At 31.6% G+C, this 17443-nt stretch overlaps 1 protein-coding gene across 1 annotated transcript in view; it reads right to left on the reverse strand.

Moving 5' to 3' along the window:
* Window positions 1-818: 818 nt before the first annotated feature.
* The window catches only part of LOC124373044 (cytochrome P450 4c21-like), a 38525-nt gene continuing 21900 nt past the window's right edge, over window positions 819-17443 (reverse strand). The window contains exons 4-12 of the mRNA XM_046831449.1: window positions 17024-17114; window positions 16480-16662; window positions 12976-13039; window positions 12724-12856; window positions 12152-12215; window positions 9254-9354; window positions 4600-4668; window positions 2156-2324; window positions 819-1042 (exon numbers count right to left, since the gene is read on the reverse strand). Of these exons, the coding sequence (XP_046687405.1) occupies window positions 855-1042; window positions 2156-2324; window positions 4600-4668; window positions 9254-9354; window positions 12152-12215; window positions 12724-12856; window positions 12976-13039; window positions 16480-16662; window positions 17024-17114 (1062 nt within the window). The 3' untranslated portion in view covers window positions 819-854. The remainder of the gene's footprint in view (window positions 1043-2155; window positions 2325-4599; window positions 4669-9253; window positions 9355-12151; window positions 12216-12723; window positions 12857-12975; window positions 13040-16479; window positions 16663-17023; window positions 17115-17443) is intronic.

Here is a 17443-nt window from a genome sequence, read left to right on the forward strand (position 1 = left end):
AGAATAGTTCTTCATAAATATTTAAGGTTTGGAAAAGTATACTACCAGGAAATTGGTTTGAAGGTGTTCATGAAAAGGACGTTTTCGTGTTTGGCTTCAAAAAGACGTTCATATTTGAAGATAAATAAAAAGACCGTCCTGGAGCAATAGAGCAGAACTGAGTTCTGAGATTCTAATTTTCAAAATCACTAAATTTCCTCAGAATTACTGTGACACTTTTCCTAATCTATATCAGTGTTTAAGAAAACTATTGAAAACTATTTTGTAGGAGTCCTTTGAAACATGAAACATGGAGAAACAAGACGAAATAAGTTACTGAAATGCAGTTTATAATTATGATTCTAACTTTAATAGGAGGTACAGTATGTTCCTTGTTCTCGGTTATGAAACATTACCCCGTATATTTAGAAGGAATGCAGAAAGAAAGAAATGTCTATTTGATGCGTGGCCTTTTTTTACAATACGCGTGTTTCTTGAATTTGGCAGAGCATTAGGACATTTAGTGGTATGGGTTTTGAGTTACTTTCGGATTATTATATAAAATTATATTTTATTTGTTTAATATCTTGATTTAATTTAAATTTGTTGAAGCCAGTTTATTAAGATTTAAGAAATTATATTAGTTTTATACTTTGTCTTGCAATGTTATATTACCATGAATGTTAATAATTTCTTACGAAATAAATGTTAATGAAAGTACGCAATATTAACCAATTCGGTATTAATTTTAGTTTAAAAATTGGAAATAAAACGTAAATATTACGAGGATTAGGGGTACTCTTATATTTCCCTGCCAACAAAAGAATATTTGCAAGCTTATGGCTATCAAAATTCAATCACTTTGTTATATGATGTTACTCACCTATGCAGTTGCGGGGGCCAGCGCTGAACGGGACGAAAGAGTAGTTGTGTCGCAGTCTTTTCTGTTCCGGAGAGAACCGTTCAGGCTGAAACTGTTCAGGATTTGGGAACCGTTCTTTGTTCCAACCCATAGCGTGGAGCATCAGCCCCACCCGACTACCGGCTGGTAGAGTACAGCTGGCTAGAATCAAACAGTGTTTACGTAGTTGCGCTAACAAAGTAGCAGGTGTGCTTATGCTAGGTTATTGCATTCTACATTACTGAGAAAGTCAACCATGATGCTATAAGCAATAAGATACTTTTATGAATGAAAATGCACTCTTTACTTTTTATTTATTTGTAGCCGGATGTGGTGTGATAGTACTTCGTAACGTTCATTATACTTGTATACCTTAGTAAATCTAAACCCACTAAATAGCATATACATGACAAACCGCAAAACACTCAAAACGAGTTTTTAAACCAAATGTTGCAATTTAATTAATAAAACAGTATTTGCAGATTAATATTTAAAGCATAACAAACTACGTGTTTGTACAATTATAACAAAGCAGTTTTATGTGCATGTCACAACAGAATTAACCATCACATTAAAAGTAATTATTATAAAATTTATAGCCTAACCTAAATGGTTTTTGGCACATATTTTATACAACGAAGGAGGTAACCTTATCAAAACTGTAATAACAGTTTCCGATCAGATGACACCTCAGACGCGCCTTGGCATCTTTATTATTAGGTTATTTCGTAAAATATTTGGCCATTGAGGTAAATATTTTTGGGCCGTAGAAATATAGTAATTGTTTAAACAAACAAGACCTGAATTTTCATGTCCTAAACTCTGATTTGCTTTTGGGAATTGTAGTTATGTTTTACGATAGAAAACTTATTCAGGCACCGGAAGGCAAATATAAAAATGTATGTGATAATGAGTAGTGACGGAAACGTCAAGACACCATCCGCGCACGTTAGATGCGCAGTGAAGTGAATATTATAAAGTGAAGGAAACAAAAGCGCATGTTAACTTCATACTCTACTTTGTACGGCTACCCTCTAAAAATCAAAGAGAACTGTGTCATTGGTTAAAATACTTTTCAGAATAAACAGACTTGGTCATTAGTCAACTATATCTAATAAATGAGATAAACTACTTTTTTAAAATCTAATATTAAAAATAATATAACTCTTAGTATTTAATAGGACCATAATATAAGCATGCTTCTATGCTAGGCTACCAGGCTGCAAACAAATAAGAAAGGACTTACTCATTTTGGTGAACAGATCATCGACTTACCTAACTTAGTATCACTCGCAGCATGTCTCATGGTCATAACAATGCTACCGTGTAGCCTAATGTTTTCTATAATGACCTGGTCCAGGTACGTCATTGCGTTAGTGTCGGCATAGGTGACGTCACGCTCGAGGTCTCCCATTACTTCCTGGATCTCCGTGAATATCTTTTCCTAAACATGAGCGCTAGAATGTAATTAGTACACTGTGGCTGTGATGGCACGATGCAGTTCCCCAACTACATTCTCCATAAATATTTCGTTCTAAACATGAGAGCTAGAATGTAATCAGATACATTGCGGCTGTGATGACACGGTGCTGTTTTCCAATTATTTCTCGGGTCTTCATGAATATATTTTCCCACACATGAGCGGTAGAATGAAATTAGTTACACTGTGGCTGTGATGGCACGGTGCAGTTCCCCAACTACATTCTGGTTCTCCATGAATATCTCGTTCTATAAATGAGATCTAAAATATGATTAGATATAATTCGGCGTCAACGTCATTGTGCAGTTCCCCAACTACATTCTAGAATATAATTAGATATACTTCGGCGGTACCATCAGGTTGCAGTTTCCAAACTGCATTCTGGTTCTCCATGAATATCTCGTTCTATAAATGAGATCTAAAATATGATTAGATATAATTCGGCGTCAACGTCATTGTGCAGTTCCCCAACTACATTCTAGAATATAATTAGATATACTTCGGCGGTACCATCAGGTTGCAGTTCCCCAACTACATTCTGGTTCTCCATGAATATCTCGTTCTATAAATGAGATCTAAAATATGATTAGATATAATTCGGCGTCAACGTCATTGTGCAGTTCCCCAACTACATTCTAGAATATAATTAGATATACTTCGGCGGTACCATCAGGTTGCAGTTTCCAAACTGCATTCTGGTTCTCCATGATTATCTCTATTATAATTATATGTTATTCGGTGGCTTAAGTCACGATGCAGTTCCCTGACAACATTTTGGTTCTCCATGAATATCTGTTTTTAAACATAAGAGTTGAAATATAATTAGATATACTTCGAAGGTGACATCAGGTTGCCACTTCCGAATTACATTCTCGTTCTCCATGATTATTTCGTTCTATACATGAGAGCTAGAATGTAAATATAGATAATTTGGTGGTGACGTTAGGGCTGAGTTCTCCAGCTACGTTATGGATCTTCATGAATATCTCGTTCTAAACACGATATCTAAGATTTAATTAGATATACTTCAGTGATAGTCACGGTGCAGTTATATACTATACTATAATACACTAACGTAGTAGTTATTTTATTTCACATATATATATATATATATATATATATATATATATAACTTGATTATTTTAAAGTGATATCTAGCAAATATTTCATTACTCATTTTAACCCTCTTCAGATAAATCGATTGTGTTAACGTACACAAAGCATCTTTAGCAGAGCTGTTTACATCGTTGAGAGTTTTAATAGAGTTAAAGTCTATCACTTCATAAATAAGTGGAAATTTTTCAAATTAGGTACTGTATCACTTTAGTACATAATTTATTTTAAAATAAAGAAAATTGAACATTTTAAATGAATAAATGTCATAAGAAATATTCTAATACTTATAAATGTTCTATAGTCCTGAGGTAGAAATGTATTGACAGGATTAAAATTCGTTATGTAATTTTTACAACAAGGATTCGAGTTCAGGTCGGGAACGATGTTTGGTAAAATTAGTTGACTTCCACGACGTGACATTAGACTTAGCTGTTCTCCTATATTATACCTTTGGCCCGTCAACAGTTGATATGAGCGAGAGAACCTTGCCTTAAAGGTCGGGTGCTGGAACAATCAGAAGGCTTGGATAGTAAGTAATAAAAAGGGGTATTAGATGGGAGTTTTTTCGTATCTGTAATATGATTGACTCGGCCATACAGTGTGTTGAAATGAGTAAAGATTATGTGCATTAGTAGAAAGAAGAAAGACCTTTGACGCCTTAGGCGTTGGAGCATCTTTAATTGAATTGGGCAGTCTGGTGAGGAAAATCACACCCACTTGCGGGGGTAGGCGTTTATAAACCACAGTTCTGTGTCTCCCAGTTTGATAGTTTGCTCTGCTACATGTCCCATACATGTGTATGTCTTGGAATATGGTTTAAGCAAATTGACTCATACAAAACTAAGTTGTCTCCAAAATAATTTGAGGCACGGCAGAGTCAACAGCTGCAATTTTTTGAAAGCTTGCCGGCACGACTCTCTAAATTTGATTTTTATTTCTCATTTTAAGAGATCAAATTTAAAATATCATGATTTTCTTTACTTGAGTAAAATATTCTCAAATCTGTGGAATTATTCTAAATTTGTTATTACATAATATACATATTATATAATTTAAATATATATTATACATAGTTGTATATTTGTGAATCTGATAATAATGTGTGGTAAACGCTGTACATTACCTGGACTTCCGGGTGGTGTCCTAGTGTGAAAAGTGTAAGAGCCAGAGCTGAAACAACTGTGTCAGATGCCTAAAACAGAAAAAACATTTCCTGATCATTTCAAAAACGACTAAACTATTTTATGTGTTCACGCTTAATCAATAAGAGTGTTGTAGATCTTAACATGTAATACATTCAAGAGGCAAATTAGCATTTTAATAGTTGAATAGCTTAGCGAAACTTTGTAATATAACATTCACACATGTGATTCTGACAAAAATACAACTTTGTCGTTCTGTCAGTAACTTAATCATTTTCTCGTGCCAATATGATTTATGAATGATTAAGAAATACATTATTATAATATAGTGATTCTTATTAATTCATATAATATAAAACAAACGGAATGGCGTTTGGCTTCAGAAAACGGAATGAGCAAACATTTTAGGCCCTCATTTATGGATTCTAAGTCATCGCCTAGAAGTAAAAATAATAGTATAAAAGTTAGATTTTTCATATTTAAATTCATAAAATTTCATTTTATAACGGTTTGAATAAGGCCTATACAATTTCTGGCAGTCTGGCACTACTCAGTAGTATATGGAAGCTAGTACTTACTAAGCGCCTCATTATGAGGTCTGCCAAACCCTTATTTTCCAGCAACCAGCGCTTCTCAATTTCACATAGTTCAAATCTTTCCTGCCGAAAGATAAACTCATCTATAAAGTACTTTGAGAGAGAGGTCACTTGGCTGAGTAACAGTTTGCAAATGTTTGAGATCAAGCTTTAAGTCACCTGTTACTGTAGTGTACTGAGATGTTAAGAATCTTGCTGGTTTAGATGCTATCATGCCGGTGTTTACGTTGCAGCAACTGGAAGTGGACGGCCACACACAAGACACACACAACAGACACGTGACACATGACACATGACACATGACACATGATTAGACGTCATGACAAGTAACTCGATCCCAGTTATCTCACTCTAGTGGTTGCTTATATAAGTATATTCACGTGGTGATAATGGCTGCGTCTTAAATGACACTCCTATTAAATGTTATTTAGAGCCTGAGCTTAGCTCTGAGTATTTTTAAGTACGTGGTCTTAAAGAAATGGGTTTACTTCCAGTTAAATTCTACAGGAATCGATGAAATATCATCTAAAACAATGAAGACTTGTGCAGATCAAATTTTTATACCTCTTGTAACCATTTTCAATAAATCATTCAAAGAGGGAATTTTTGCATCCAGCATAAAAATATCAAAAGTCATGCTAAAAAAAAAAAAAACTAAAATCTGAAGAGAGTACAAATGTGAAAAACTATAGGCCTCAGACTATTTTTCTCTTGTATTTAAGTGCAAACCATTGTTGTGAGAAAATTTTTCCTTAACTGCCCTTAAATAACTATGGTTAATAACAGATGATCTAGGTTTTTCGCTTGGCACTTAAATGCCTTAATTTCCCATTTTCCTGATATATTACAGATGATTGTATTATTTAGGCTATTGTTTTCTAATTCAAGAACTAGAAAACGATTGGTATATCTTATTGTTTTTTCATTACTATGTCGAGAACAACTGAACTCTTAGAACCAACTCACACTAAACCCAATCTTGGCTAAAATGTTTTTACAGGAAATGCATTTGTGCCCTAGGGTGAGCTTATATGAACTACTAACTTACTAGCTATGTCAGCAAACATTAAGTTTCAGAGCGGACCAGTATCTTGCTTAAGATTATCCTATTACTATTACCAACTCATAAAAATACATAACTTTCATTAAAAAACCTCAGTTTTCTAAATAATTTTTTATATAATCAGCTTTACCATTTGAGTTAGGGAGGAACCCATAAAATTACTCTTACGATTCATACTCAACATTGCTGCTAAAAAACTGAAAATAAAATAAAAATTAGTGTCATCGTCCCGTCTACTATTAAGAGAGGATTTCCCTCCGTTTTTTAAATTATGGAATTTAGATTTGTTAATAGGTCGGCCAATTCTATTTCTTGTTTATTCCCAGCTTCTATGTCTAAGCTAATGTTAGCAATAATTTTATCTTTAGCATTACAATTAGACTACAAAGACAAAATTCATGAGTTATATTTTTCCAACTCGTTAATAAAGTCGACTAAACTAGAGGATATGATTTTATTATTCAGAGAAATATATTTATCTTCACGAATGAGGTCCAGCTCATTAAATGAAGCATCGAAATCACGTTATCATCGCTATTTCTCCCATTCAAGACGGGGCTCATGAGTTAGAATGAAGGTCCTTAACTAAACCATAGTATTGAGGCTAGTATTTAAAATTTATTGATTTCCATTATTTGTTTATTGTAACAAATCCAATATCTTTTTCGATTTGTATATGATCTTTAAAAATGTGATATGCATTTTAGTTAAGCAATTGATTAAATATGTATTTTTAATTCATACAAATCTTTTATATTACTTCTTAAGTTTTCATATTGTTCAAAATATTTTCATATACTTATAGCTAATATTTATCATAAGGTAGATTTCGAATCAATGCGCCATCGCATTATGTAAATTTTTTGAGTCCCAAGGAGGTGTTAGCGGGCTCTTTTAGCATTAACCCTCCAACTGTTGTTTATCAAAATTTTGATAAACATAACCCTTAGCGGATTGTTGTTCGTCAATATTTTGATAAACAAACATTCCCTTGCATAATCACTCATAACAGTATATTCCGGCAACGTATCGATTCGATTCATGCACCATTGGATTCGGGGGAAAAAAGCCTAAGGAATACTATAGTTTTATTCCTCTTTATATTGTAGTTGCAACGTACCAAGTTTGTAGTTTGGAACGTAAAAGATGTGACCGCCATGTTGTCGATGCCGTCTGAGTTGTTGATGTGACGAGTCGTGTTTATTAGTAAGTTTTAGTAGGTTTATTTGTGTTTTAGTGTTGTGTTTAGTGTGTGGTGAATTGTTAAATATTGCAGTAGTGCAAATAAATATATTTTAGAATAAATAAATTTCTTGAAAATTTTTCGCAAAATTTTTGAGTAATGACAAAATGAAACTTTTTTCGACTCTTCAAAAAAAAAGTTATGGAATTTATTTTTACTACTGCTGTATAATTTACTTCATTCTGAGTACTAAAATATGCATTATAACATGTATAGAAGTAAAACTGTATTAGTAAAACTTTTATTAGCAAACTCTTACATATACACCCTATTTTCACAATTTATGCGCATCGCTGCTTTTTGTTATATAGTGTTATTATAGTTTCATAAATTTGTATAATGCTTATGTGTTTCTGAAACTAGAATAAATTTGACACACAATGGTACTCTCACTTTTATAGTTTTCTTACTATAACTTGGTTTGCTAAGTATGGTCCCCCCCAAATAAAAAAAAAATTTAAATTTTGAATTCCATGGAAAAAAAATTTTAGTAAACATTTTTTTAAGGCCAAATTTAAATACTAATATTATTATATGTTTAATTCTGAACACAAAAATATATACTTCTATATATATAACTTTTAATTTATATTTTTAATAAATTTTTAAAAAAACCCTTGCACGAGGCTCGAAAACATGCCGCCACTACAGGAAAAAATGACTGCCAGTTGGAGGGTGAAGGATGCGATAATGATTAGGCTTGTTAGATTTAACATATTTCCCAGACTCAACCAATAAAATCGGATGATAGATAAATAAAATATTTTAATTGAAGTACATAGACTGTATTTTATGGGGTTTAAAGTGATATTCATGCTTACATTAAAATTATACTAAAACAGGTTGGGAGATGGAAATACCTTCCAGTGGCTATCACTTAATTAAGGAATGTTTAGTATAATTATTATATGCCCTAGCGTCCCGATTATTTAACAGGAAATCGCGTATAAAACGATTTGACCTTAATAGTTTATTTTATTCCTAATTAAGTTAAATCGCTTATATTTCATTTAACTCACTTAGTTAAATATTAAATTAATTTTATCCTACGTCAGAGATTAACGTATTAATTAATAACCACAATTAAGATGTGCAATCCTTATTATTTCATTAAATTTAATGAAGACAAGTGTCAGTGATCTGCAAACTAACATTTTTATGCCATTAAAAATAAATGATTAAACTTATATTAAAACAATTTTCAAATTATAAAATTCAAGAAATTGAACTGCACATATGCCTCTTTAAATGTTTGCCTCATAAATATCGTTTTTTAAGTAATGCGTGATTTATGAACTTAACAAAATTTTATTTGTTATTTTAAAAACATTTATAAAGAATATTTTAACAAACAACTTTTGATTTTAGAGCCAGCATTAACGTTTGCTGATCTAAATCTACAAACTTCTAGATTAGTTTGAGATTTTCTTTATAAGAGCAAGAAAATTTTTAAAATTCTTACACTTACTTAACTGGTTTATAAGAAATACATGTAATTTTCTGCTAATGGAATGTACGATAAAACATTATAATGTTTTACGAAAAATTCATTATTAAAATCTATTTAAACTATAATACTAACTGACCAATCATATTTTAATAATAACTAAAGGTCTATAATGAAATATAAACATTTATCTGTGCGTTATTTTATAGTTAGAATCAGTATTGAATAGATTTCCTGCAAAATCTATTTAGTTTATTGAATCACAGTTCTTAGTGTATATACTTACAATTATTGTCATGCTAATAAGTTCATCCCTCCAATCATGGTCCCCTGATACTACTGGCAGATTTTCAAACATTACATCCAGCAAGTTTATGCCTGACAAGCCTGAAAATTAAACATAAATATATGACTAAATTTGTATTATGTTTATATTCAAGTGTTATATAGTTACTTGGTTTTAACATTGAATGATTCCTTTTTATTACTAACAGAATGTATAAAACTTTAATAGTAGCAAACGTCCTAAAAAAATACTTCCTGATGATGAGGTAGATTATGATGTCTTTATAGTATTTTTGTGGCATTTCTTTAGTTCATGAGGAAACCATACGTACTAGTTCCCTCCGTCCATCTAACTGAAATTAAATTGCATTAGACCATAGGTCACTACACAAACTCTACCTAAATACGTATGCTTAATAAATAAATTGATATTATTTAGTTTATGGATCTTAAGGAACGAATTACGTACAAACAAAATTGACATATTTATTGAAGTACGTGTAATAAAATTAATGTATTGTGCACGTATAAAACATTTTTGTAATTAAGCATCTTAATATTGTAACGTTTAATTTTTTTTATATGTCTGTGATTTACCATTATAAACATTTGAGTCCAGAATTTTTGGAATTTAGTTGATTAGAATAATATTATAGAGCTTATCCTTCGCAAATTTTATTGAAATATGAAGCTGAAACTGAAAAATTTAAAGACAAAAATCCTAAATATGATAAAGTTTATAAATAATTGTTAACACTTTATTAAAATCATTATAAATACTTTAATTTTGCAATACTTTTAACAAATTTTACTAAATGCTTTTGAAATTATTTCTAAATGATTGGTGGATTATCAAGATTATTCGGGCAATATTGAGATAGCAGGGTTTAATGGTTTTTATCCAAGTAGCAAGCAACATTTTAACGATCCAAATAAAGAAACATAGTTTAATATTGACTTTTGAAATATTTTGTAACGATAAAAATTTCAATTTTATACTTATGGAACAAAAGACGTCATATCTTGGAACAAATGATATTAGATTAATTTACAATTTCATACAGTTTTTATTTTCTGAAATTGAAATAAGAAAACACAATAAATGTATAGGAGGATTATAGCGAATTAAGTATAATTAAAGAAACCATTTCTTATTATAAAAGTGATGTTATTTCTTAAAATTCAAATGGGTTTGAAATAACTTTTAAATTTAGAAAATTTAAAGCGGTTGGCAATGTATTTAATTTCAGATTAGAATTATTTGAAAATATAAATTGTACTATCTATAAAGATGGGTTTTATAACAAATTAGTTTCATAACAGCTGAAGACGATAATGTGGTATTAAAAACAAAAACTGTATGTATTGAGTATAACATATTTCTGGAACAACTTATTAATTTGATATTATAAATATTTATAGAAATATTTTCAATACTAAATTTGTTAGGCAGATTAATCAATAACAAAATCCTTCTAAATTAGATGTTTTTAATGTAAATATTATATGAAAGTGAAAGAGTGAAATTAAGTGGTTTTTATCATACAGATGAATTACAAAATTTCAACATTTCTGGAAATTTTTTCAGAATTATGAATAAGATGTATAAATTTTTTAAGAAGCTTTACTGCAAAAATGTTGAAATTTATTACATATCCAAATCATTTATAGAAAATAGGCCAAAGTATGTCATCGATGAAACAAAGAGTTTGACAAATATTACTGGTTCAAAAACATTATTTATCAATATGAGTTTTCAAAATGTTGTTGCAAATGCGTTTTATTATGTTGTTGTTTCTGAGAAGTGTTTACCATATGATGTAATTAAGAATGGAAATTCAGTAATTTGTTAAAAAAATATTTATAAAACGTTCGTTGAATATTGTTGATATTTTGTGCACTGATAGAATTATTCATTCTTTATTTCAATAGAATATCTAAAAATATTGCGGTGATATAAAGAAAAATATATATCAAGATCATCTTAATGGTTGGGTTGGAAGTGATGATTTAATGGTTTTTAATATTTGCTGATCCTATGTACCAAATGTAATCGAAAAAGCTGTAATAGTTCATGAGATATACTAGTTTCAACTAATTAACAGATTTTGATCAAATTAGGTACACATATTGATCAAAATTGGTACACATATAGTAACTACCTAATTCTTTCGATTTAAATTATCCACGAGGGCGAAATCATTCCCGATTTTTTAATACTCATGTCAAAATAAAAAAATTATTGGAGAAACCTGAAACTTAAAACACAAACGAGTTCGACTGAAATTGTTATTAAATAACAAAAAATTAAAATCAACCCCAATCATCCCTTATTTTAACACTGATATTTTCTTATTTATGGTACTTTAGACTTAGAATTTAAACAGCAGCGGTTTATGTTCCTTTGAATAGTAATTTTGGGTTGAGTTTCGGTCTATCCCAAAAGTGTTCTAGAACCGCGATATTACTATCTACTGCTATATCAATATCGGTGAGTTGGCATCTATTATCATTTTCTATCGCTCTTTCTATCTCATGTTTAACGTGTCCTATCTCCGGATGTAGCTGTTTCTTTATTGCAATCTCTAAAACTATACATTTGTGGCCTCCGAGCCAGGTTCTTTGTCTCACTTTCCAAGCTAACCAGTATAAAAAGGGCAATGATATTTACCATATCTTCTTTGTGAAATTTACAGTTAGGGAATTGTGATAAAACCCTTCTAGCTAGAACCAAAGTTGTGGGACGGTATCTGTCTATTTCCATACGTGCAATTAGTAGAAACCTGGATCATATCATCAATAAAAAGGTACAATTATTCCTTCCAAATGAACAAAATAGTAACCATTTACTTACAATAATCATTTAACAATCTATAATAACAAGCAAATATGTACTCACGTTCGGTACTTGGACTTGTGTCTGGAATCCCTTCCTTGCGAACAGTTTCCTCTTCTTTACACATCTTTAAAAAGTTGATGTTTTATAATGCAAAAAGTAATACATAAAAGTGCAAATAATTCTGAATATAAACATAGGAGTATTAGATAATCTACTCATGGCCTATGGATTATGTTATTTGAGACCAATAATTAGTTGTTAGGAAGTGAAAAAGAATGTTTTAGAAATGGTGGAAAGTATAAGCTGAAATTTATACCTTACTGAATTGTTTCACGTTACTGTCAGAAAGTAAAATGTGTATAGACGCCATAATTGACTATTGATAAATAACCATCCAACTGTATTTATATGTGATATATGTTGTATTTAATGTAAGTATAAAAATAAAGCATTTAAAGAATTCCATTAAAATATATAATGCATAGTTTGTTTAGGAACTAACTTAATGTAGCAATTGTCAAAAATAACGTGTATAAAAGTAAATTTATTTGGGCGGGATTTGGTGCTATAAAATGTTTTCTTCCCCGTATTCTATAATTCATCTTTTTAGCACATCCAGTACTTCAACATACCTGATTGACAAAGTGCATACACCTGTCCAAAATTTTGATAGATCCCTCCAGCTCCTTCCAATAGAGGAATTTAAACAGCCATTCAATATGTAACCAAACCTTGAAAACACGTAGGACGACTATCCTGCCCACACTAAGAACAGAAGGAAATATGCGTAATTTAGTTTAAGGATAACAAAGCACATTAAATAATTAATTTCCTGCGAAAAGTACATTTCTAATTGCTAAATACGAACTGTAATGTGTGCTTACCTATCAGTTATGGATTTTACATCCTTGAAATCATCAATAATAACTTTTCTTGAAAGGTTCGTCCCTGAAACAACGCAGGATACATTGTAATTTACTGTAGTGCAATGGTTCAGTTTGTGTTTTACAAATAGTGAATTGAAACAGGGGCAGACAATAAAGGCTGTGGCCGTCTTAGTACGAGGTCATAAAAGTTCACCGAAGATAGTAAAGAAGGCGAGTATTGAAGGACTTCACGGAACTAAAGCGAGAATGTTGACATAAGTGAAGATACAGCAGGACAGACAGACGTACACAATTATTTATCCCAACTGTGAACCCACTGCACAAGAAAACTTACAGCTTAAGATTACATGCAAACATATACATCTAGAATATATATCATACGTGCAGGATAGTAATGTATTAAGATTGTAAGTAACCTATAGCAATAAATGTTTTTAAAAAGTGCTGCACATAAATCTAAATATATAGTGATAAATATAAGCTAACTACATTATATCAATAATACAATGCATTAATAAATAACTAACAACAATATATTTAAAATATATGTTTAAGCAATAAATATTAACAAGACGTTACGAATAATAATAGAAGTTCTATGAATATTTAAATTAAGGAATATTAAGACAGCAATAATAACTTTATAATCTGTGGCAGCAATGTAATTCAATTATTCTAGATTAGGACAGATATAATGTATCTCTACCTCACTTGAGCTCAGTGAGCAGAATATAAGCTATCTTTATCCTTATTGGAGATTAGGACAGATATAATGTATCTCTATCTCACTTGAGCTCAGTGAGCAGAACATAAGCTATCTTTATCCGTATTGGAGATTAGGTAAGATATAATGTATCTCTATCTCACTTGAGCTCAGTGAGCAGAACATAAGCTATCTTTATCCTTATTGGAGATTAGGACAGATATAATGTATCTCTATCTCACTTGAGCTCAGTGAGCAGAATATAAGCTATATTTATCCTTATTGGAGATTAAGACAGATATAATGTATCTCTATCTCACTTGAGCTCAGTGAGCAGAACATAAGCTATCTTTATCCGTATTGGAGATTAGGTAAGATATAATGTATCTCTATCTCACTTGAGCTCAGTGAGCAGAATATAAGCTATCTTTATCCTTATTGGAGATTAAGACAGATATAATGTATCTCTATCTCACTTGAGCTCAGTGAGCAGAATATAAGCTATATTTATCGTTATTGGAGATTAGGACAGATATAATGTATCTCTATCTCACTTGAGCTCAGTGAGCAGAATATAAGCTATCTTTATCCTTATTGGAGATTAGGACAGATATAATGTATCTCTATCTCACATGAGCTCAGTGAGCAGAATATAAGCTATCTTTATCCTTATTGGAGATTACGACAGATATAATGTACCTCTATCTCACTTGAGCTCAGTGAGCAGAACATAAGCTATATTTATCCTTATTGGAGATTAGGACAGATATAATGTATCTCTCTCACTTGAGCTCAGTGAGAAGAACATAAGCTATCTTTATCCTTATTGGAGATTAGGACAGATATAATGTATCTCTATCTCACTTGAGCTCAGTGAGCAGAATATAAGCTATATTTATCCTTATTGGAGATTAGGACAGATATAATGTATCTCTCTCTTACTTGAGCTCAGTGAGCAGAACATAAGCTATCTTTATCCTTATTGGAGATTAGGACAGATATAATGTATCTCTATCTCACTTGAGCTCAGTGAGCATAACATAAGCTATATTTATCCTTATTGGAGATTAGGACAGATATAATGTACCTCTATCTCACTTGAGCTCAGTGAGCAGAACATAAGCTATATTTATCCTTATTGGAGATTAGGACAGATATAATGTATCTCTCTCACTTGAGCTCAGTGAGAAGAACATAAGCTATTTTTATCCTTATTGGAGATTAGGACAGATATAATGTATCTCTATCTCACTTGAGCTCAGTGAGCAGAATATAAGCTATCTTTATCCTTGACAACGACAATGGTAGTGCGAGAGAGAATCGATGGGAATTAAAGGTAAAAATTAAAACTGACCCAATCTAAAATGCCTCATAAATCGGATTTGCATGCGTCCAAGTGTTGCAACATGACCAGATAGGTATGAACTCTTTACACTGAAGAGTATTCCAGAATCGGTAGGATTATAACTTTGAGAACTTTGGGCTGAGTCGATAGAGAACGGAATTGTATAAACACTATGCATAGTAATCACATCAGAGTATTGGAAATGTTGTACACATAATCCACATGGTTCCAACGGTTACGTGTAGATTCATTACCACTCAAAGGTCTGATTAAATTATAAAGCATGTTTTCGAACACAATTGGGAAGGGGGGGGGAGATGAGGGAGGTGACTCTAAACAGAGTGGCACTATTGCTAAAAATTTAGTCCATTGCATTCTGCTTATACCAGGCACCAGTAGACTACAAGGTATCCTGTAGTGGATACAGTCCTTCAAACAAGTTACTTCGAAGAATACCTTAACTTCCTCCGAGAACATGAGACATTCATTATTGATAACATTGCAGAGGTCATTTACGAAGAGGTTGACGAAAGGTGTAGCTAAATGCGACCCTTTAAACCTCCTAGAATGTCCAAAATTGTGAACTGACAAATTCGACTATCATCTGCGTTATCGATTCAACTAGCAGGAATCTTTTATTCGAAAGAAAACTTCAACTAAGAGGAGCCTATGCACTAAGGAATTTATGGGGTCTTTCAATCAAAAGCTATAGTACAGATGGTGAGAGGGAGTGGAAAACAACACGAATCTAAGATCGTTTCAGGTCCTTAATAGTTTGTACGATTCTCTTCCGTGAGCACAATATTATGGGAGCCTCCGCTGTTCGTGGCAGTGTGTGAATTATAGGATAAAAACGAAGTTCAAATTATCAGCGGTGAAGGGAAATTTGGACACGAAGTTTGTGTTTTGTGGTTAGAGTGAAAATTCTTTTAGCAAAATTTAATTCATCTTGTAAGATGTAGTGCTGATAATTATACAAAATCAATTATATGAAGTTATTTATCAGGAGAAAATATAAATAATATTGAAACAAACGTAGACACAATTATTGGAGTCTAGAAAGCCAGTTGTGCTCCGACAAAGCCTGTTTCTATCAATTGTAGAAAATCAGTTATACTATTGTTTTTATCATAACTATTTGATGGCCAATACCAGTTCTGTTAAACGTTTAGACACATTAAAACATCAGGTAATTTTAACGGCTAATGATGATCTATGCCATGAGAAATAATAAAAGTAAATGATACATAAACCAAAATATACATTGATGACTTAATTTTACACAGCTTTTACGGCCCTTATATAATTGATTCTAAATAGTATAAACAATACTCATTCACAAATGAATAGAATTTCTTACAACACAATGTTTTTTCCAATGCTGGTTTTAATTATGTGTAGTTTTAATTTAATTTGCTATATATTCTCCACTTCCAAAACCCAACATACTTACTTATGCTAGCATCTAAGGCCATTTCAAAAATCTCATCAGTAGGATCTGCAGGTGGGGAGGAGCTGACCAAGAACCGCTCTGTTAACTTCCTACTCGCTTCATTGAAGACCGGAAGGAAGTGCTCTACATTAGAGGGATGCATCACGGGATTCATCAGCTTCCTATACTTCTTCCACATGTGAACTGTAGCAAAAGTGTAATTTAATGGAAATATATTTTTTCGGCCTAAATTACATTACATTATACTGTGTATTCAGAATTTTAAAGAGGCCTTGAATATTTCAATCATAAAAAAGCACATATTTAATTTTAAATTGCACGATTTATTAAAAATAAATCTTAATGGCCATTAAGTCTTTGCTAGACTACTGTTGTAAATATCCGGTTAAATCATAAATAATATCTCGATAGCTTTGTCTTTAACGGCAAATTGGGACTAAGTTCAAACCATCAATATCGGTTTTAAATTTGTGTTGTATTCAGATGAGAAAGATACTTTGACTAGATATAAAGTCAGATTTTCTTAACAATAAAATGTCCTTACCTGGAGCCTGAAGAAGACTATTGCCCAAAAATATTTTGATCAGCGAGTAAACGTGATCTTTTTCCAACATACTGGAGCTGTTCAAAAGAATCTGAAAAGAAGTAATTCAGTTAATAGTTGTACGATTTTAATATCTGTCTATATCGTATAATAGAGAAACAACTGCCAAAAGGTGGTCACAATCTGAGTTCACGTTATCTTAAATCCCACTAGAACTCCGATTATGACAGAATATTATGGTGTAGTTACAATTACTAGGAGAATCCAAGGGTTGGCAGGCACAGAATAAGGCTGGCGACACAGATAAACTATCCAAAAGGCTGGATCAGGATTGAAATCTTAGTTAAACTAGGAATACCCAGAATCTTAATATCTAGGCCTCTGTTACATGCAATTTCTATTGCGCGGATTACAAACAAA

The sequence above is a fragment of the Homalodisca vitripennis genome, unplaced genomic scaffold (genome assembly GCF_021130785.1).
Source record: "Homalodisca vitripennis isolate AUS2020 unplaced genomic scaffold, UT_GWSS_2.1 ScUCBcl_4728;HRSCAF=11083, whole genome shotgun sequence".
Lineage (NCBI taxonomy): Eukaryota > Metazoa > Arthropoda > Insecta > Hemiptera > Cicadellidae > Homalodisca > Homalodisca vitripennis.